Raw genomic sequence first — 24,487 nt, forward strand, 5'->3', positions numbered from 1 at the left:
CTCGATGGCTAATTGAATGGGGTCTTATATAAAACGTGCACTTAATATTGATACAGTATAACGAGTCGATTCACTTTTAATTGTTATTTTTGATAGTTTGCCATTTTTGATAATTGTTTTAGCATCACGGAATTAATTAAATATGAGAATTTAGGTCAAATCGGTGATTACCAATTTGATACCTACAAAATGTTATCCTCCTTTAATAACTGCATTTAGAAGTAAGTACAGAGACTGGTTTTCTCGGTGTTAAGGTGGTACCTAACACTACAGGGAGATAACTCTATGAAATCAGCAGAACGTTTTAATGACATTGTGTTGTTAAGGGAATATTAAGCTTCTCAATGACCAAAATAAGTGTTTGTCAAATTGCTATATAACCAGTGTAATTTTTCTGATTAAACGGTTGGTTCAATTTTTTTGATTTTTTTTATATTTTTGTCAAAGGGTCAAAGTAAATAGTTTGTCAAAATTTTAAGAAAATTAAACGAGCCAAATTAATTTTAGTTAAGGTGTTAGGTACCACCTTAACATGCGATGTCCAGGTAATGTGATACGTCTTTCTGTGAACTGTTACTTTGTGAATTAAAACTCTAAAACCAGCTCAGTGTGTTAGTTTAATTCAAAGTCATTTTTATATTCATAACAATAACATGTTCTCGTCCTGAATATAATAAAATTGAGAAAGGAAATGGGGAATGTTTCAAAGCGACAACAACCCTTCCATAGAGTAGAATGTATATTAACGTGTCGCTGGACGTTAATTGTAAGCAGTCATCAATTATAATCAGCAGCAATGACATCAATGCGTTACTTATTACAGTTTAAGGTTTTTTTACAATCGCTTTGGGTCGTAAATTACAAGTAATCAGTTTATCCACGAAAGGCAGTGGCGAATCCCGCCATTTGAAAAAGGGAGGTCCTAACCCAGGAAAAGGGGGGGGGGGAGCCAACTATATGTCCCCATTCAAATGCATTGATTGTCCAAAAAAAGGGAGGTTCCAACCTTCGGAACCCTCCCCCTGGATCCGCCACTGGAAAGCCCACAAATATGCGAGAATACGTAATAATATTAGAGGAATTAAAAACAAATGTTTTCTTTTTTAATTTACCAACAGCTGATATATATATAAATCTTATATTTCTTTTTTAAATTGATGAAGTCATACTGAATGAAACAAAGCAGTGATTTGATTCATTTGATGATGCTTTAACTTAATTTAAAATTATTTTGAGATTTTCTCAAATTACTGCGTCCATCCGTTCATCACAATTTTACTTTGGTCTCTTGCCAGCGTTGTGTTAATAGAACATCGTGGTAAATAAAAAATACAAAATGGTTTGCACACGTAAATTATGTAATACAAATCTTGTAAACAAACAGGTGATTCATTTCGATACCATACATTTAGACAAAGGAATTATACTGCATAAGAAAACCATGTAAATGTAAGTTTGCCTCTATATAATTTCTATAATTTCTTTATCATAAATAATGTATTTATTAATCAGCTCTGGGTGGGAATTAAGATTAGCAATGTATACTGCTATCATATACAGCTAAACATAACATAAATCAAAGATGGAAACAGCAGATAGTTAGAGTTGCATTTCACATAAAGTATTTTTACTCCTATGCAAATCAATTCATAACATATCATTCTTAATGTAATTTCCTACTACCAGTGCGTGTCACGTGGTAAAAAGTACCGATCAGCTGGTTGTTTGCATATTGATTTCGTAAAATATCAGGTGCGAGTCACAATATGAAGCTTTTTTGTCGAGTGAGCGCAGCGAAAAAAAAAGCCATCATATTGTGTCCAGCAGCTGATACTTTACAATCTCAATATGCAGATAACCTGATAATGGATTTATCGGGCTGCAATTGCGCCTTTGGGATGTGTTTTCTTTGATTCACTAGCAAACAATATGACGTCTCTAATATGTATGGGTCAAAGTTATTAAGACCGGTCACTGTATTTGACGTCACATTTATTCTAATTATAAAACCCATAGACTACACAACTCTTAACGCATGCCACAGTCACGAAAATGTTTATATAAACCAAACTAGAGTTTCAAATTGAATACCCACACAACAGTGCCATATTCTGAATTACATAGAACAAGCAATACGAATTGTGCATTGCTTTTAGAATTTACTTATCTCATACATGTGTTCAACAGCGGTTTATTATCCTTCCGAAGTACACATTCTTTCACACATCCGAATCCATACATACTATCAAACTACAGAATTGCCATCACGATAAATATCGGGGTTTTTTTTCTTTATAAATATAGACAAATAACCCAATTAAAATTTATACCACATCTTTGTATATTTAATGACTCGGTCACTCTTATAAAACCGAAATAAGCAAGTAAACACGTGCAAATAATACACAACAATATATTCCTCAAATAAAGAACTTTTTGATAGGTGCTCAAGAGTAACTTTTTTCTTTTTCTCAGTAATTATAGCTAAACGCTGTTTTGTACCTTCTTTTCTTTGCAAATAAATGTCCGATAGGAGACGTTTGACCGGTCATACGATGTGTCAATTGAATACTTTAAAATGCTGAATTAACTGGACTATCAGTGTGACTGTTGAAGAAAAATACAGTGCAACGTGCAAGGGTTTTGCCAGTAAAATATCACAACCATAATTTATACCAATTATGACCGGTCCACTTTTCCCAACGAATAAACCTGAATGATAAGTATTAACGGTAACGCCCGCTTTAAATTCGTAAAGTAAATCCACAAAAACATCAACATCGGTTTGCAGAGTAGGTGGCAAGAAATTAATCTCGGATCCATTACACTTCAAAAACACATGTAGACGATAGAATAGAATCAAATCTATAAAGACAATAAATAACAAATCATAAGAACCAATATCTTTTCAAAAATTTGGCATTTTCTGTCAACCTTCCCGTAACAATAATATTATTACCATCCCGCTCATGTCGGAAACCTCCATTCTGAACACGACTGTCCACCTCTAATTAGTGTTATTGATGATTTAGACTGGGATTAGACTTAGCAGAAATGTGCTGTTGTTTAGCTGCTAGTTTTCTCTTTGTCTTTTTCTTCCTAATGGCCCTTTTTATTTCATATAATCTTAGATTCATACTCTGATTCACTATAGCTAGCGATTGGTGTTGCCTCGTACTGGCGAGTGATATCCGTTCTTCAATTAGACGTCTCAACGATCGTCATTAGCTAATTTCACTGTCGGTGAAGGATAGTCAACTATGCCGTTGTCAATATTGAAGGAGCTTGTCTTGTTACCATTGAATTGAAATTTGTTACCTCCAGAACGCTCCGCTAAATAAACTGAATTTCCGACAGTAAAAACTACGTTTTAAGAGGCCAGGCTTACAAGTATTACATTGCAGTTATTTCCTAATTGGTATGAAACAAATTCAGATCTATCTTCTTATAAATTGAAAATGTTCTCTCATTCTAGGACATATAAATGTTTAACAGCTTTGCATGCAAAGCAAGTCAATCATTTCTAACTTCCAACAGAAAGACACAGCGACATTTCGTTCTCTTTTGTTCTCCTTTTACATACAATTACATATAAGAATAACATGTGATATGGCGGTGGTTTATTTAATGTTATTTTCACCATAATTAATCTGAATTGAAACAAAAAGCATGTACAAACAAATTAGTATGAATATCAAAAGATTATATATGACGAAAATAACGCTGTAGACATGATCTTCCGATCCCTGCATATTAGTTTTAATATTGGTGGTGAACAATTTTTAGTATATGACAATACAAATATTGTGGTGTTTTTTTTTTTTAGGTATGCATGAATAAGTTTAACCCTGGCTGTTTTCTTTATTTCATCATAAGCTATGACACGGATGAGCAGGTGGTTTTCAGGAATGATGTTATTCCCATCTTTATATTGAGTTTCCTGTGAGTAAGTCAAATATGATTTTCATCACTTTTATTTTAACATTCATAAACTAAACGGATGATTAATGACTATAACCTACACACAGTAATGTGTGAGCCAAAACTCCGTGTTGAAGGCCGTACCTTGACCTATAATGGTTTACTTTTATAAATTATTACTTGGATGGACAATTGTCTAATTGGTACTCATACCACATCTTCATATTTCTACTTAAACGAAAAAGGGTTATTTACGATCTAATCATTTTAAAAACTGGTTCAGTATGACGATCAAATGGTTTCAAATATATATTGCATAAAGGTTTCTCCTAGACTTAAATTAAAAGAGGGTAGTAAGCAATCTTTAACCGCCTTACTACACAAAAAACCCAGTGATAAATGTAAATATTTTCAAACTAATACAATTCGGCAGGCATTATACAATTTAATATACACACCTAACATATCATTAACAATTCAAATACACCAACTCGGTTATATATCATATCAAATTCGAAAGCCTCCGTTCTTCCCAATAACTTTGATGGACAGTTGTTATTTGAGCGGAATAATAAACCATTTTTTTTTTCAAAAATAATTTATTTGTAATTTCATTTACCATATAATTGCAGTAACATGAACTTAAGCCTTTAAACTAAAATGAAAACCACATGTTGAATATGTTGTACCCATCGTCAAAAGTATTAAGTGATATAGTAAAAAATGTTTCACTGGTAAATTATTAAGTCAGGGATTTCGTTAGCATAACTTACTTATTTTTTTTACTTAATTCTTTCATAGGTACATATATTTTATTTGATTTGTACATTTGGCTGAAAACTTATTGAAAACGGTATTTCACATCCTACATGTTATAGTAATTTTGTACTTCAGCGCGGTAATCACTATTTGATCTATGTAAACTCATCGAACCTTTTAACACGCTTATCAGTAAAGATTATCTTACTAGTGTGATAATTAGACCTTTGAATATAGTTTACATTGGCACAATTATCGATTATGTCATCAACAAATTAAAACATAACTAAATTTTTATTTTTTCCAAACGGTTTGATTAAAGATGTATAATAACACATCCACGTTAGTTTTCTATAGAGTTTTAACCTTAACTATCCTACTGTGCTACCTGTCGAAATGTTTATTTTTGGCATAGCACGAGCAAGTCATGTTTTCTTTGATTGTCAATGACGTTTTTAAAAATACTAAATCCATTGGATGTGTTTTAGTCGGTTTTAGTCTCTGATGCGCGAGTTTTTTTTATTTATTGATTTTCCCATTTAGCCAGCTTTTTGGAATTTTGGATTTTCATTGCTCTTCAACTTTGTACTTGTTTGGTTTTATTAATATTTTGATATGATCGTCACTGATGAGTCTTATGTAGAAACGCGCGTTTAACATTATATCTCGTTTCTCTATTTTTGATATATACCAGATTTAATAAGTGTTTGTAGATTAATATATAAACATTTATGTCTCTGGTGTTTGGTGTGACTATAAATTTTCACTTCTGCTCTCGTACTATGAACAACAAATTATTTACTTTAATAACAAAACAAATCCGTTTCTCCATTACTGTATACCTTACAACAAGATTATTTACATTTACCTTTGTACCTAATTTTATTTGGCGGCATTTTGGCCAATGTTATGGTTTGGTTTCTGATATTGTTTAACATCTAACACCGTATTTTATCGATTTTGTATTTTCGTTGTATTAAAGATCACGCAAATTCGTTCAGTGTATGTTCACTTGTTTGTTTTAATATGTATTTTGATTGAGTTAGGCCATTTCAATTAATATTTTATAGTGCGTCCTTCTATATTGTGACGTTATACTATTGTTTCATGCAAGGGTGAAGGTTGATCCTTAATAAAATGTTTAAACCCGTAGCATTTGTTTGCACTTGTCCGAAGTCAGGAACCTTTGTGTTTACATCGTTGTTTCTCCTGTTTGAATAGCTTAACACTGTTCATTTGAGGGCCTCTATAGCTTGCTGTTCGGATTTAGCCAAGGCTCCATGTTAAGACCTTTTAGTGGTTTACTTTTTACAAATTGTTACCTAGATGGAGTGTTGTCTCATAGGCATTTATTTCACATCATCTTATATCTATTCAGATATCATAATCCGAGTTCTTATTATTGTGAAACTTAGTCGAATTGTTCACATTAAGAAACATTTTCGTTGCAATATACTTGCGACGTCAGAACTGCCTATTTGTATAGTTTCCCCATTCTTTCTGATGAAACCATTTTAAATACAGAATTGTTTATATTTCTAAAATTGTCATATTTATTTTAAAATGTTGTTAAAATTTGCCAGCTATAAGGTTCAGAACTCTTTTTCTTCAACACCGTGTCTACCTAAGTATAGATAATGTATAAGAGTTCTATAACAAGTGTGTATTCATCCTTATCTAAGTGCCTCCTCTTGAATTGGTGTAAACAGTATTAACAATAACTTCCTTATTGCATACATTTATATAAAACCTCTTCAATGTCACTTGAAAGTACTTTAAATGTTATTGGTAAATGTCAGAAGATTGAGTATCGCCTACAAGATTTCTAAAAAAACACAAACATTTTCTGAGAAAATGATGTTAAAAAGACTATGACATATGACATGATTTTCCACAAGACCATTTTTGCGAAAGGGAGCGTATTTTCTCTTATCGTTGATGTAATTCTCCTTCGTGAATCATTCCATTTCAACATCATTTACACCAAGTTCGTGTTTAATCTTATCTAAAAATAAACGTTTTTTAAATTGACATTTTTACGGTGAGATCACCAGTATTGAATCTGAACGAGCTTGTTTGGGGGATCATTGCATACATATATTAGCCTCTTCGTCTATATTTGATACGTATACGTGAAACATGAAGATGAGTAGGCTTCCTTTTTTAAATTTTTTGTAAAGGTTAGATTAGTGTCATAACTATCATTTACCTAAAACAATAAAATTTATCAAATTTTGGTTTGTTATTATTGTCGAAATTTACGAAGCTTATGAAATTCGAAAATTTCCTCAAAGTCACTAATTTAAAGTGTTTGACAAAATGACAAAAAATTGTTTACCAACAATTTCGTTCTTTTAACCTTTGCACACATCATTTGTAGCTTAGTTTTAAGAGTAAATGTGCGATCAAATTTAAGATATTTGAAATAGTTATTACTTCCAAAATATGATGTATCCATATTTCTTTTGAATTTTCAAATTTCCATTAGAAATTATTTTTAAGAGTGAACGGCATATATTTGTTTAAAGTTCTGTTGACAAGGATTTAGTCATTGTATACATAATATGGTTATCACTGTTTCCTATTATATCTAAAGTACCGATAACCGAAAGAGTCTGTAACAACATAAAACAACCTCATAACGAAAGTAGTTTAAATAGCTTTAAAACACAACGAATAAAACTGCATATAAAATAATGATTACATTTCTTCAATATTCCCATATTTGTAAATCTAATTACAAAAGATCAGAAAAAAAGCATAAAACGTATGACTCGTTTCCCTTTGTTACATTAAATATTGAGTACTCAATGCATACATCTCATAAACCGTCATAACGCCTGACAAGGTTTTGTGAAGTAGACGAATCCGGCCTATATAAGTCTAATAGACTGTTGATGTTCAAAAATGGAAATATTGGTCATATATGCACTTCATTCGCTAACTGCTTTCGTTTCAGTTAAATTGGAATGAAACGTATAATGTTGTTTTCTGTTAAGACACACACACGTTGTACATTAAGTCTTTAAAATTATATGCAATAAAAGTTTTTCCATATTTCTGTTTAAAATTTTAACCGAGTCAAAAAAAGTATTGCATGATCTGTAAAAGTGCTTAAATTGATGAAAAATGCGCTATTTTTATATCGTAAAGATGTACTTAGGTGAGGTTTTGGATTTTGTGTCAAATGTTTTCCATACACTACAACGTAAAATATTTTGCCCCATAACACCCATTCATAATTTTATACAAGACTTAATAGATCATGAAAGGTCATTAACCAAAATTTTAGAAGATTTTTGATTTTCTTTCTTTTGTTTTGAGACCCAAATAATACCAATGCAAATATAATGTAAAAGTCCGAGTCAGCCTTTTTACCGCCATATTTTAAATCTCAAATATCTCGAAAAGGAGGTTCATGACCTATCAATATTTTAGCTTATTTTTGTTTTATCCTTAATGAATGCTCTACCAGCTTATAGTATTAATTTTAAATTCTTAATCTATTAATTTTTTCCTAACCTCACCTAAGTACATCCTTAAATAGTCTCTGCATTGCGTATGTGTTGATACAATACGAACTAGGAAATCAAATCTTTTGGGGTCATCTTAATGGCATTGGCAGTGACGAGACAAATTCCTAATTGTCAAATATGAATATCAACTATACGGAATTCCGCCTTAACAATGTGAACTTTCAATGTCTTGTTGCAACATAACAATGTTAATATTGGTATGTATGCATCTTCGCTAGCCAAGGGTTACGATCCACTCCCGCTAACCCTTGGCTAGCGAAGATGGTATGTATGATGAGTTTATTGATTTTCCCATAAGAATTTTTTTGATAAAGAGAGTTGTTATTTAAAAAGAAACTATAAAACCAATGGTTCAAATGGTAAGTTCTAGTTATCCAGACGCATTCACTCTGTTGTTGATCGTTATTGAATGTTTAGGTAATAGATGACCACGATTATGTTCCAATTGGTGTTCCATGTTTCAATTCACACATACCACCGAATGACACTTATTTCCAAATCTGTACTTTTGTATCTAGTTGTGTTAAGATATAACATTAAGAGTGCACTTTATTGTCTATAAATATTAGATATATTATTATTAAAATCTAAGACTCAAAGAAGTTTAGATTTTAACTATAAAAAAAAGTAATCGATATATTGATGTTCCAGTTTTTGATTTGTCGAGTGTATGTCACATTTTACCAAAGTAGTGACAATGTTGTTTAAAACTTTAGAACGCAGGGTTTTGAAAATTATAATCCTCTTAAAAAATGGACTTAGAGGTGTAATAACCAGCTCAAACATTAGACCAAGTCTAACTGTATAAGTACTTGAAATAGTAGAAATATGATGTGTTTTGAATACATGAAACAGCAATGCATGGCCTAAATAGTTTGGTTGTGGAAAAGAGACAAAGTGATAGAAGCGTCGATTGTGGTCTACAAACTAATTTTCAACAAATTTGTCATAATTTCAAACGGTATTCAGCGTGTTATGACAGTTAATGTTAATAACTTTGTTTATCACAATTGTATAGTCCTTACATTTGAAACATTCTAAATTAAATAGTAAATATGAAAGTACATTTATGTCATCAAAAACAATAATCACTATACATGGATATGGAAAAGAATAGTGTGTAAAATAACGGTGTTTCCCAAACTTAAAGTACTTTAGAAGTGCTTAGAGTGAACACTTATTAGACCTCCGGTCTGATTCAATATAATTTCAGTTAACAAAAGTATGGCGAAGATTACACACTGTAGTCGTTTGTTTCAAGGAATACTGTTTCTTTCGTCTTTACACTTTTTGTTATGTGGGTGAGTACACTAGAACATTTTTATACACAATATATATATAAAACTCGTCTAAACATCAACCCAACAATGTTATATCTGTAAATTTGCTTTCACAAATTTTTTGTTCTTCCCTCGCCGGGATTCGAACCAATGCTACTGAGATATCGTGACAACAAATCGCCTGCACTATAGTCGTCCCGCTAGACCACACGATCACCTTGTCATCACTATATATTTACTTTGCATTTCAAAGATTCAAAGTATTTGTTTTTTCATGATATTTAACTTGCAGTTCACATTTAAAGAATTCATATTCTTTTATATAAGAAAACATCAAAATGTTCTTAATTCGATGCAATCAACCCATTTGTAACCGATGGCCAGAGTGAGAGTTGTTGTAAAAGGAATTTCTTATCCAAGGCATAAAATACCTTAGCAGTATTTGGCACAACTTTTAGGAATTCTGGGTCCTCATTACTCTTCAACTTAATACATGTTTGGCTGTTTAACTATTTCTATCTGAGCGTCACTGATGAGACTTATGTAGACGAAACGCGCGTCTGGGGTATCAAATTATAAGCCTGGTACCTTTGATAACTATTTACATCACTGGGTCAATGACACTAATGGGGGACGTTTCGTCCCCGAGGACATCACCACCCCAGTAGTCAGCAATTCGGTGTTGACATGAATATCATTGTATGGTCATTTTTATAAATCAACTGTTCGCAAAAGTATGCAATATTCGAAATACTAAGAATTTTCTTATCCCAGGCATAGAATAACTTTGCACGTCTGTTTATCTTTTTTATTTTTAGCCATGATGTTGTCAGTTTATTTTCCATTTATAAGTTTGACTGTTCCTCTGGAATCTTTCGCCTCTCTTTTAGTCGTATTTGGCACAACTTTTGTAATTAAGGGCCTCAATGCTATTCAACTTTATACTTGTTCGTCTTTTTAACTATTTCGATTTGAGCGACACTGATGAGACTTGTGTGCGTCTTGCGTATTTAATTAAACTGGTACCTCCGATAAGTATTGTTGCATGCAGGGCACAACATACTTTTCTTGATTTGTTTCATTATCCATTTATTTCCAAAATTAGTATGTTAGCATTGAATTAAATTCTTAAAATATTTACACGTGGCGTGGGCATATTTACTTGATATTTAAAAATGTTCATTTTATCACCTACTAGTCTTAGAATGATAAGATGAAAATCCCCCCAAAAATATACAATTGTATAAAATACAGGTAAAACTGACGAAAAGTTTTGTTGATGTTGTCTTTATGATCCCCCCTCCAAAGTCAGTTGGTATATTATAGTTTTTCCTTAAAACAGACATATACAAATTGATGTTTAGTTTTAATGCTTTAAAATAGTTAAACTTTAAAGGGGCACTAGCTGTCAAATTCATTGTAACCGATTTGACTCAAATTCTCATATTTGGTTTATAACAATGTAAAACATTTATCCAAACTATCAAAAGTATAAAATAAACAGTTTACAGAGCATGGGGTAGATAATATATAGGTTCGTTTCGTGTGTATTTCAGTCCAGACGCTATCTAATTAACTATCGATTTGACCTCAGATGACCATATAAGCGATGTAAACAAAAATAAAGATACGAATAGATTAAACCAACACGTGCAATTGCATTTTTATAGGTCTGTTTGATTTTATTTTATAGATTAAAAATAGATGTTTCTCATTGTTTTAACCATATAAGAATGATTTTATGTGCATCGAATTAGTAATCAAATGATTTACCGTAGTTTCACTTTCATTGTTGACATTCTTTTTCTTTAAATAACCAGTACACGTACAATGCATGCGTTGTCAATCTCTAGCTTGGGGTTAACTTGAAGTTCACATGAATACCGGTTAGAATGATGATGACGTTTTCACTTGCAAGTGAATCAGTCAAAAATTATGTTTAATCGCTTATTTCAACAAAATTAAAGGAAATTGATTGCTAAAAGCAAATTATTATTTCATTATTCCAATTTGATTAATGATTGATCTAAAAAAAAATCATACTTTATTTTTTTATATATATCGTAGCTAGTGCCCCTTTAAGTCTCAACGAACATAAGTATTGTTCTGACAAAACCCATTTCCGAAAAATTATAAATTATTCAACTTTTCTTTTTTAAAGTCACTTTTGAGTTAACCAAATTACACACACAAACATGTTTACGTATGAATGTCGTAGCATTTTACATTTTTTACACAAATACAGTCTTTCACATTTAAAGCAAACATTCATAAATTACACTTTCTTTTTATCGAGCGTGTGATTAATTATCGTTCTCCTTCAATGTGCTGTTATAAATTAGACCCGATTGTTGTTTTCCATTCGTTTGATACGTTAGAGCGATTAAATTTGCCATTTGATAACGGAATTTCCATTAAGAATGTTCTTGGAGCATTTTTCTTTTCTTTTTTTTTTTAGAATTTTTACTTTTGTTCATCTTCTTTTTTGTTTTGTTTTGTTTAATGAAGAACATATTACTTTCATATAACTACAAAAATAAGATATATTTTATTGCAATATATTGGGTATTAATACGACATAATTTAGTTTTGAAATATATTATTAGCTCACCTGGCCTACAAGGCCAAGTGAGCTTTTCTCATTACTTGGCGCCCGGTGTCTTTTACAAAAATCTTCTTCTCTGAAACTACTGGGCCAAATTTAACCAAACTTGGCCACAATCATCATTGGGGTATCTAGTTTAAAAAATGTTTCCGATGACCCGGCCAACCACCTAAGATGACCGCCATGGCTAAAAATAGAACATAGGGGTAAAATGTAGATTTTGGCTTATATCTCTGAAACCAAAGCATTTAGAGCAAATCTGACGTGGGGTAAAGTTGTTCATTACGTCAAGATCGATCTACCCTGAAATTTTAAGACAAATCGGAAAACCTGTTGTTGGGTTGTTGCCCCCGAATTAGTAATTTTAAGGAAATTTTGCAGTTTTTGGTTATTATCTTTAATATTATTATAGATAGAGATAAACTGTTAACAGCAATAATATTCAGCAAAGTAAGATATACAAATAAGACAACATGACCAAAATTGTCAAATGACCCCTTAAAGAGTAATGGCCTTTATAGTAAATTTTTAACCATTCTCTAAAATCTTAGTAATCTTTTTAAAAAATCTTCTCCTCTGAAACTACTGGGCCAAATTTAACCAAACTTGGCCACAATCATCATTTTGGTATTTACTTTTAAAAATGTGTCCGATGACCCAGCCAACCAACCAAGATTGCCGCCATGGCTAAAAATAGTACATAAGGGTAAAATGTAGATTTTGGCTTTTTTCTCTGAAACCAAAGCATTTAGAGCAAATCTGACGTGGGGTAAAATTGTTTATCAGGTCAACATCAATCAAAACATTTTCCACTGTAATTACTGGGCCAAGTTCATTATAGATAGAGATAATTGTAGCAACTAGAATGTTCAGTAAAGTAAGATTTACAAACACATCACCACCACCAAAACACAATTTTGTCATGAATTTATCTGTGTCCATTGTTTAATATGCCCACAAGACCAAGGTGAGCGACACAGGCTCTTGAGAGCCTCTAGTTTTTATATACCTATTATGTTTGTAAATGACATTTTATTCAAAATAGAAAACTCTGACATTGAAAAACTCTTGCATACGTTAACCATAAAAGTTACAAACGTTCCCACACACACAACACGTTCTTTCACAGTCTAATAAATCCAATTATTACAATTTATATGAGATTTTTTAAGATAGGAAAAGGCTGCTATTGTAGATAATTTATGTTATAATACTAGTATATGAACATTCTCTGCAATAAGTCATGTCATGGTATAGGCTATGATAGTTATGGTTTAATAGTACGTTTATTTTCTGATCTATAATACTAAAATAACGAGGTCCAATTTGTCAGCCGTCATGGGGTAAAAACGACAAATCAAAGAATTCAACTTTATATATAGCTAATATAGGAGAATGGTGTTGATTAAAAATTACACAACTCCAGACCCTTTTGTTTTCCACATAATTAATATTGCCAATAATTGACAAGTTCGGGTTAGGATTTGCTATATACACGGGTCATAATCACAAGGTTGACCCTTCTAAATTCTATCATTGTCACATTGTTTCCTTTTGTAGTATTTTAATCAGTATGACTTTAAAAGATGACAATACGAATACTAAAATTCTAGGTTTAAAATAAGGCGTATAGGTACAGTTTTCAATTTGTTAGCGGGCATGACGCAAAACAGCGGAACAAAGAATCAAATTTATTCAATAATAATATTGGACAATGCTTTGATAAAAAAGTACTTCATTTCAGGTCCTTTTGTTTTTCAAATAGTTTATATTACCAATAATTGATAAGCACAAACAGAAAGATTTTGAAAGTAGAGAAAACTGTGCATCTTATAATCAGCATAACTTTATCAGATGACAATATCAATACTAGATATCTAGGCTAAAATAAGGCTTACACATAATTTTTTACTTTAATTCAGTCACGGACCAGCGAGTTCACGGGTGTGTTCTTCTATATATATAAAATTGAGAATGGAAATTGGGAATGTGTCAAAGAGATAACAACCCGACCACAGAACAGACAACAGCAGAAGGTCACCTGAATGTCTTCAATACAGCGAGAAATCACGCACCCGAAGGCGTCATTCAGCTGGCCTTTAAACAAATATATATAATAGTTCAGTGATAATGAACGCTATACTAAGCTACAAATCATATACAAGAAACTAAAATCAAAAATAATACAAAACTAACAAAGGCCAGAGGCTCCTAACTTGGGACAGGTGCAAAAATGCGGATGGGTTAAACATGTTTATGAGATCTCCCCCCTCCCCCTATACCTCTAGCCAATGTATAAAAGTAAACGCACAACAATACGCACATTAAAATTCAGTTCAAGAGAAGTCCGAGTCTGATGTCAGAAAATGTAACAAAAGAAAATAAACAAAATGATAATCATACATAAATAACAACAGAATACAAGCAGTGAACTGACATGCCAGCTACATATTCAATTAAACTGATTGGAAGATTATGTCATCATCATATGAATATCAGGCACAATCCCTCCCGTTAGGGGTTTAGTATCATACCATAATAACATATATGAGAAGAGAATAACCCGTGTCATGCCAACAACTGTTTTTATTTTAGATTAATGAGCTTAGTTCCGATGCAAAGACCCTATAAGTGAATCAATATTAAAGCCAAATTATGCAATCTTTAATTTACTGACAGTATCGTAACTATATCCCTTCTAAATAAGTATATTCAAAGGTTTTGTTAGCTTCTGATGTGAATACAGACATTTTTGTGCTTTATAAAGAATATTACCATAAAAGATTAAATGTGAAATACCTGAACGTATAAGAAGTCTGCATGTTGAGATCTATTTACGAATGATGTCCTTCTACCGATGATAAAATTTAGTAAATGTTTTGACTAGTAATAGTTAATGGAATGGGATGAGGAACATATTACAAAAGTCATTACTATATAAAGTTAGATAATTGACAAACGATAACCTGGTATGTTGCTGTCATTGTTAGATTATATTTTCATACTTTGTAGAAATTTTTGCTCCAGACAAAAAATATACCAGTATGGCACTAAGTCTTGTCCTGGGTATGTATTCTGATATTTTACCATAATGAATTGTTATAAATAGAGTATACACGCAAAGAAGTATCATCCTACCCGAGATAACATTAAGAAATTCCCATTCAATTAAACATTTGTTTTACATCAATGAATAAATATTTATTCATATGAAATTTTAAAATTAGAATTAATGGAAAACATACAATATTATAGAAAAATGCCGAGCAGCACAACTCTCACCAGATAAAATCAAACGGAAATCATTACACAAAAAAAAGTGGAACACAAACTGAAAAAAGAAATGCAGTAAATAATTATTAAAAATATTCAATCAAAAACACCAACATGCTTTCCGCCTGCAATATCAAATTGCAATATCATAATGTGTCCCGCGCATCGCGATACGAGTAACAAAGAAATACCGGGCGTCCATCCATCCTGTTTAGTAAGCACTCGAACCTGAACAAGTCTGGACATATTTTCATTAGATTTATTTCAAAGGTTTATGTCTAGAATGTCTTCAACTAAGTGAAAATAAGGCAACAGTAATATACCGCTGTTTAAAAGTCATAAATCGATTGAGAAAAAAAAACCCAAATCAGTGTACAAACTAAAACCAAAGGCAACACATCAACTATACGAGGACACAACGGAACAACAGAAACACTGATGTGCAAATAAAAACAACGCCAAATTACATAGAAAAGGACCTTTTGATAAAAACTGTCCTGACTTAGTACAGGACATATCAAGAATAATGATGGGTTGAACTAATTAGTTTTATAGCTACCCAACCTCCCGCTTATATAAGTTAGAAAATATCGCAAAAATTTCAACACTCCGTGACAGAAATACAGAATTCACACCACAAACAAAAAGACATAACACAATATACATCTGAACTCACGTAATGAACATCGTAACTAAACACATTTTGGACGAATAAATACCGAGATATGTCGTATAGCAATGCAAATTCACACTTGACTCGGTAAAATATTCATATTTGGGAAAAGTTACGTTCGGTACTTTACAGACAGAAGACATAGATGTTAGACAACAATCTAAGACGTGTATAAAATGATGTTTGTCAGTTGAGACCCATATATTGTAAATACCAACCAATTCGTGATGGTACTCATAAAATTTACGGAGAGTATTTTTAATATTTCTACCTCAAAACTCTTTTGGAACAGTTTCTGCGTATGAAGCACACTCCTTTATATGAAGCCCGTATAATGAGAACATGCACGAACATAACGTATCATTTATGATAAGTAAACATTATACTTTTGAGAAATTGGAAATTGGGAAGTTGAAATCATCTCCTTTGTTATAGATTTTAGTGTGAAGTTGTCCATCTGTGTCAATATTGAATAAAATATCAAGGTATCAGTGGTATCCTTAATAATGTTTACTGTGATATATAAACGGAAGAATTGACAAAAATATAAGTTATTCAGTAATGGGAAATCATCAATATGTCTGAAAGTAAAATAAATGATTATGCAAGGTGCTTTTTCTTTTTGAATTTTTGATGGATAAACATCAGTCCAAATTGACTTTTTTCAATGGGTATCCTCAGTGCTCTTCAACTTTGTACTTGTTTGGCTGTATAAATATTTTGATATGAGCGTCACTGATGAGTCTTATGTGGACGAAACGCGCGTCTTGCGCACCTGGTACCTTTGATAACTTTCTGGGTATGGGAAATTGCCTTACTTGCGCGTTGAAGGCTACACTTCAGTTACAATCATTCCGAATTTTTTGTTCATATTTATAATAGACAATATCAATGGTTGGGACAAGTTTGAAAATCAACGCTAATCAGATATTTTTACACGAGAAACGTCCGTTATTGAGGAAGCATCTATTAAAAAATGCATTGTATTTACTATCAAGTGTACCATTCTTCAATATGTTTTATAAAATTTGTATCATAGGATTATAAACATAATCAACGATGTTTCGAATGTGCTCTAAACTCGGTTCCAATTTTAAAGAGTTATGTCCCCTGGAAGTTTGAATTATAAAGAAAATTGCATTGAAAGCACTCTCACACCAACAAAGGATTGTTATGATATTTAAATTATGAGTTTGAATGAAGCATATTAATCGGTGTATAGCAATTGTTATGCCCCTGGGATTTTTAAACTGTAGAAAATTGCATTGTAGGCACTATCACACATACATATATTGTTGATTTTTAATGAAATTTTTATACCTGAATGTGACCTACCGAATTAGACTATTTACCGGATTTGTTATCACATAAGCAACACGACGGGTACCGCATGTGGAGCAGGATCTGCTTACCCTTCCGGAGCACCTGAGATCACCCCTAGTTTTTTGGTGGGGTTCGTGTTGTTTATATTTTAGTTTTCTATGTTGTGTCGTGTGTGCTGTTGTTTGTTTTTCTTTTTCTTTTTTAGCCATGGCGTTGTCAGTTTGTTTTAGATTTATGAGTTTGACTGTCCATTTGGTATCTTTCGTCCCTCTTTTATACCAAAAGTTTATATTATAAAAAGATATGAATTAGCAGACCGATGTTTTTATAGGATTCATGCCTCTTTGCAATAAAATTATATGGAAACGTTCTTGTGCCTACATTAATATACGATATATTTTTTTTTAAAGACATTTTGTTTACTTATGATCACTGTCCTTGGACAGATAAGAGACGTGCGACGCGTGGGACATTGGAACGATATCCTTTTATTCATCTTCGTACCTTCGTTTTACTCAAGTGTGCAATTTACATTAAGAACACATCATGACAAGGCCTGAATTTGTTTCCGTGCACAATAATTGTATTTCTTTTATTTCTTATTTTTCTTTATTTAGTTTGAATGACAAGAATATTTAAACATACATACGCACATTTGTTTAGACTATGAAATGGTTAGATTATGTATTATTTTAAGTGAACAATCATGGAACCTGAGTAAGATTTAAAAAGTATATATCTACTGTGGAATATGATATAAATCCTATACGAAAATGTCTGCAACATTGACATTCCTGAAAATCCTTCAACTTTGAAAATGTAATTTCAGTTGAACGCAATAGTTGGTCTTAAATTTAAAAAAAAAACATTGATGCTACAATATTTTATAATGAAATGAACCCACAATAGTGTTGTGCTTCGCTGTCGTATTAGAACATATGTATATTTTGTTTATTTGGAATATAATAGTAAAACTATTGCACGTGTAATGATAATTTAATGATTGCAATATTTAAATGTATACAGGTGTTCAAATACAAAACTTTACAGAGAGATCCATTGCTGCGATAAATGGAAAGGATATACCTGTGATGTTCGTAAGTTTTTCTAATATCATTATTTCAAATCGAATGAAAATAAATTTCTCTATTAGTTTTACATAGAACGATGCAACTAAAATCTAAGGAAAGGTAACACCCGGGAGATAGACATGAGACACGTGTTTTTAAGCGTGTGTAGATATTATATTATTATTTTTATACACAATGTATTTATTATTTATCAGCAATCTAACTCAACAATTTTTATATATCATATAGGATATAGTAAAAACTATAACACAAATTCCCATACGTTTCGCCCATTACGGCTTTCTTCATAGGAATAAATTACAACATTGAAACATCAATTACATCTCTTGGATACATTACGTTATAATAACTTCTATGACGTTCATTTGCCGCGTTTTTCGCTTTTTCAATATAAATATTTTTATTATCGTTCATACATTGTGTTGAGATCTTCAGGTTCTAAAGTTTTTATTTTTTTTTTATCCAAAAGGCTCCTTTAGTTTTTCTGTCAATTTCTGTCCCAAATACACTTTCTATGGCGGTACCTTTTAAATTTGTCATTGAATGATTGTTCTGAATGAAATGGTTGGCTACTGGATCTTCTGTTTTCTTTGTTCGTATTTTTAAAAAGTTCAATAGCATCCGTTGATATAGTGTATCACCCGTTTGTCCTACATATATAACTTTTTCACATTTTGTACAAATAATTGCATATACTACGCCTAGGGTTTTACATTTTATTTGTCCCTGAATGGTATATTCTTTGCGGTGTTGTCACAAAATACCTTGGTTTCATTTATATGTGAGCATACCACACAATGTTTACCACATGATCCATGTGAAGCCCAGGTGGTCGTGTGGTCTAGCGGGATGGCTACAGTGCAGGCGATTTGGTGTCACGATATCTCAGTAGCATGGGTTCGAATCCCGGCGAGGGAAGAAAAAAAAATTTGCGAAAGCAAATTTACAGATCTAACATTGTTGGGTTGATGTCAAATGAATCATGCCAAATATATTCAAATTGAGACACTATCATAATCTTGAAAGTTCATACAATTTAGGCGGACATCACAGACGCTGGAACAATTTTAAAATTTCCAAACACGGCGCAAAGATTGCAAATATATGCCAAATATAAATAGTTATTTGCGATGTGAAATGGCACAACTCTAAATTTCCAAAGGTTGTGACAGTTGAGATGTTATATATATATATATATATATATATATATATATATATATATATATAGATAAAAAGTCTGAATAGTCAACGATTTTCCCTACGAGGGCGCTGGATCGTTCCGATTAACGATACATGTACACAATAAATAAATTATATAAACGCCTAAAAAATGTACACAACAACACCAAATACAAAAAAAAAGGTAACTATAAAATGTAATTATTTATAACGGAGTGGCTATTTGTCCGGCCATTGCAATGCGCATGTCATTATGTGCGTTCGGAAGTGCGTGTAATATTATCTTTTGTAGCACCAGGAGGTCACGTGTAATCCGATCACTGATTTTCAATTTTATGATCATGGCTGAAAACGGCAATATCAATATTTGTGATATATTTTGACGTTTTCGGAATTTTAAAATGGAATACTATAGAATGAACTTCAAAGAATGATACAATACTCGCTACAGCTGTATATATGTTGGAAAAGATTTTCAATGCAAGAGCAGTTGAGAAAGGCCTTTACAATTGCATGTCTAACTAATTAAATTTAATTATATTTCGCAAATGAATCTTGCAAGTATCGAAATTGGATATAGTGGGATGTGGTGGGACGAGATTACCAAAAGTGGGGAAGTTGGATATAGAATTATAAAAAGTGGGGTAATGAAATATGGGGGACAACAAAGGTGTGATCTGGGGAAAAAAAGAAAAGAGGAATTTGGGAAAAGAGTACACCGTGTCACCGACCCCCTCACGTAAATTAAATAAAATCCCACCTGGAATTTCTGAATAAGATTTTAATAGTGCTGTTTGCTTATTTTATTAGGGGGAGGGGGGGGTATAGAAAAATCTCCAGCCTCTCACTCAAAATATGGATAACTTTATGTCAAGGTGTCTATAATTCTCTTTGACCGCTACAGACAACCTTTTTAAGCTCGACACAGTCCTTTATGTTAACTTAAAATGCATGAATCAAACACAACCCGAGTTTATTTTACAAGTAATTTCTTCTCTCTTCTTAAATTGGAAATATATATGATTTTTTTCTAATTATCATTATCCACATTGGACTATATACTAGTATAAAGAAAACAACAATTTCAATTACCAGTAACAAAATGGGGTCCTAACAATAAAGATTACAAACATTTGCTACCCCCTGGTGCTGCTGAAGATAATATTACACGCACACACAAATAGTGATATGCGCATTGTATTGGCCGGACAAATAGTCCTGGTACTATTCGTCCGGCTAGCCGGACAAATAGCAACTGCCTATTTATAAATATTTTGGATAACAGATATCCTTCCTCAGTGAGATTCTGATGTTAAATGAATCATCTTTAAGTCTTCTTAGATTTAACTGTTACAATCTTGAAATTTATACAATAAAAACGTCAAACCGAACATCAGTTAAGACGCTTGCACCATTCTAAAATTAAATACAAATAATAATGTGCGATATGAACTAGCACAATTCCAAAACTTTTCAAAACGGGAACGACAATTATGATGGTACAAGAATGATTACGTTAATTAAATTACCAAAATAGACAGCACTGAACGTTCTAAATTTATAAATATTTTAAATTGACAGAGTAAAGTAGCTACTTTATTCTGTCAATTTAAGATATTTCTAAATTATATATATAAAACGCCTAGAAAATCAATCAAACGATTTTAGAATAGATTTGATTATAGATATATACTATGTCCGACAGTTAGTTTCCAGTCGTTCCGTTGGCTGATATAGTCGGACGTTTGGTTTTGTACTTATTTTACTTATTACACGCTGCGACAAACAAATCTAACGGTAACTTGTGTATCGGGTATTAACCAGATTGTTGCATCTTTAATAGAGAAAGATTCTTATATTCGTGAAAGATTTGACACTTAAAGAGTGCATTATTAGGTTTAATCCACCATTTTCTACATTTGAAAATGCCTGTACCAAGTCAGGAATATGACAGTTCTTGTCCATTCGTTTTTGATACGTTTTGTTATTTGATTTTGCCATGTGATTATGGACTTTCCGAATTGATTTTCCTCTAAGTTCAGTATTTTTGTGATTTTACTTTTTATGTGATACGAATGACTCTTTAGCGTTCTGACCATTTAAGGTATTGACAATCTCAACCAATTTTCCTTAACGATTATATTAGAAATATTATCATTTTAAAAATAAACAGACGGTTTCTAAACTTTAGGTATCATTTGCATTAAGAAATAGATGTTTTATGTGTTAATGTCTTAAATGACGTATTGAATTTAATTTCAGCCATTTGTGATCCTCCTTGTTACGATGGCAAAAACTGTTATGGACCTGATTCATGTCGCTGTTCAAACAAAACCGTAGGAGGAGTATGTTCTAGTCGTAAGTTAAGATTTATTCAATGTATTATTTTGTTTAGCTGTTATTTATTTGATGGTCACGGTTAGTAGTTTTAGGTGAAACTGTTATAGTTTGATTCAATTGGTCATGATTTTAATACTACCTCAAAAAAATTGACTGACTTCTTTTCAAATGATCAAATAAAACACAAATTAACATTTTGAATCTTCATTTTATGCAAGCGATGTACATTGACAAGGTTGTTTTAAGAAATCAACGCAGAATAAGTACCGCCATTATTATTGTTTCGATTTGGCCGTTGACATGGTTGAGTTAAATTTTTTAGAAATGCAACCTAGTGTTAATTAATTTGTCACACTTTAGATCCAAATAAATATTGTTTTGCCTTTCGGTGTTTTATTCCCAATGCTGTACAGAGGATCAATATTTACGCACCAACAATTTAATATATAAGTGTCCATTAAAAGGGTATTTGTCAATTCCCGTAATTGACCCTGTAATTAGAGATCCCATTTTTAGGTGTCTCCCTTATGAGGGACAATAATTTTTTTTACAATGGAGAGCTAACAGTAAGAGCAAATTTACCTGTGCGTAATGTGAGTAATCTTTAAGGTTTTTAAATCTTTTAATTACAATAATTTGTGATAAAGATAAATACTTCTGACATCAGAAATTATTATTCATGAAAAATTAGTTAAACCGCCGATACATCAATTTTAATTCATCATGCTTTGCATTGGCAAGAGTAAATTTTGTCCGGTATGGAACCAGTCTGCGATTGAAAAAGGGAAGTAATTTGTTTTAAAAGTGTGTAATTACAGAATCAATTCGGTAATTGGCAAAGGGACTATTGCATATGTTGATTTGAATATGCATATTCAGAACAAAAAAAATGACGTAGGACTTGGCTGTGTACTTAAACGACACGCGGCAAAGTTGCATTTTCGAGGTTTTCCAAAGACTAAATGTAATACTATTGAACATTTGTAATTTGTTTGATATTAAAATTCGTTTGGATTTGTGGCTACAGGATTACCACTAAATCCACGACAATTGATACCCAAAGAATAATAATTAATCCACAGTACACGAACATGTATATTCAAACTTTTGAAACTAGAACAGTACATGTGGCACAATGTCCCTTCGCATTATCAGATATACATGTATAGTGAACCACTGAATCCTGGTCTTATTTGGTTAAACGCCAAACATATGTTTTAAAGATGCATTCTTATAAATTCTATCTAAACCATGACAACGGGGAATGTGTCAAAGAGACAATAACATGACTAAAGAGCTCTCTTTAGTTTGCTGTGCGGTATGGGTGTTTGTCTCTGTTGTAAGCCGTATGGCTACCTGTAGTTGCTAACATCTACGTCATTTGCGGGTGTCTGGTGGATAGTCTCATTGGAAATCCTAATTTATCTACATATGATACATTACTATGATAAATCTTAGTGTAGAGATTACCAACATAAGTGCGTAAAAAATGCAAGAATTACATAAGGAAAAAGTTGAATAAAAATATTGTATTAAGACAAGACAAAGTTGCATTTTCGAGGTTTTCCAAAGACTACATGTATATAAATATACTTCACTATTCAATATTATGAAACAACTTTGTTGACATACATGAATAAGAACAGAAAAGCAGGCAACATCCCGACCTAAATGAAAAAAATAACAGACAAACATCAGTAAATGACAACTTGATAAATTGATTAAATTCTGTTTTATGCCACTTTTAACACCAGTGAAAATGTCTTGGTGGTCAGCTTATTTAAGTACAGAATGCCGTAATGCCTCTAGAAAAACAACGACTTTTGTAAGGAAAATTGACAAACCACACGAGTAGAATGGCATATATTCGACTGTTTTATGGAATCTCATTTAATTATGACGTCAATTTCAGGAACGAAAATTGATCTTAGTCTCACAAATATATGTTTGAAAATAAAGGCGCTGATTGAATGCATTTTATTTTTACAGATGCGTGTTTTCCACCTTGTCAGCACGGCGGGGAATGTTATGGACTAAATAAATGTTCTTGTCGACCAGGATATGCAGGGGATTTCTGTGACGTTAATCGTAAGTATGTTAGTAAAGTTATTCATGTTGCAGTTTTCAGTTTAATAGAGCCATTGGTTAACATGCTTAGTCTTTTAAGAAATATATGAGTTGTTTTACTTAGTAGTTTCCATTTAAGCTCAGCTTAACGAAATTAAGTATATATGTGTGGTTTGATTAAAAAGTTTCAGAAATTTAATCATTAACTTGTAAAAAACATTATATACTATTCTCATTTAGAGGGCATTACACTATATAATAAAAATCCTTCTTGTGGAGTCCAGGTAGACGAGTTGCATCTAGCTTGATGCAAAAGATCCATATACCAGGTAAACAGGATATGTCGATAAACACTGACTTGTTACTGTTATAGTCCATGTTGAAATATATATACAAAAGTAAAAATTGTTGTTAATGGAAAAAAAAATCTTCTTCTAAAA

General features: G+C 31.9%; 2 protein-coding genes across 5 annotated transcripts in view; both read left to right on the top strand.

Annotated features, from left to right (window-relative positions):
• LOC139512567 (uncharacterized) overlaps nucleotides 1-24,487 on the top strand; it is a 136,027-nt gene that overhangs the window by 36,805 nt on the left and 74,735 nt on the right. The window lies entirely within an intron of this gene.
• The window catches only part of LOC139512566 (uncharacterized), a 46,254-nt gene continuing 23,082 nt past the window's right edge, over nucleotides 1,316-24,487 (top strand). Inside the window, exons 1-7 of one of the 4 annotated variants that reach the window (XM_071300283.1) lie at nucleotides 1,375-1,449; nucleotides 3,827-3,942; nucleotides 9,430-9,517; nucleotides 15,114-15,167; nucleotides 18,397-18,467; nucleotides 21,903-21,998; nucleotides 23,970-24,068. In XM_071300283.1, coding sequence (XP_071156384.1) covers nucleotides 9,441-9,517; nucleotides 15,114-15,167; nucleotides 18,397-18,467; nucleotides 21,903-21,998; nucleotides 23,970-24,068 — 397 coding nt within the window. In that variant the 5' untranslated portion in view covers nucleotides 1,375-1,449; nucleotides 3,827-3,942; nucleotides 9,430-9,440. Of the gene's footprint in view, nucleotides 1,450-3,826; nucleotides 3,947-9,429; nucleotides 9,518-15,113; nucleotides 15,168-18,396; nucleotides 18,468-21,902; nucleotides 21,999-23,969; nucleotides 24,069-24,487 lie in introns of all 4 variants that reach the window. The other 3 variants (XM_071300284.1, XM_071300285.1, XM_071300281.1) reach the window with 3 other exon arrangements.

Source organism: Mytilus edulis, chromosome 2 (genome assembly GCF_963676685.1).
Source record: "Mytilus edulis chromosome 2, xbMytEdul2.2, whole genome shotgun sequence".
Taxonomy (NCBI): Eukaryota; Metazoa; Mollusca; class Bivalvia; order Mytilida; family Mytilidae; genus Mytilus; species Mytilus edulis.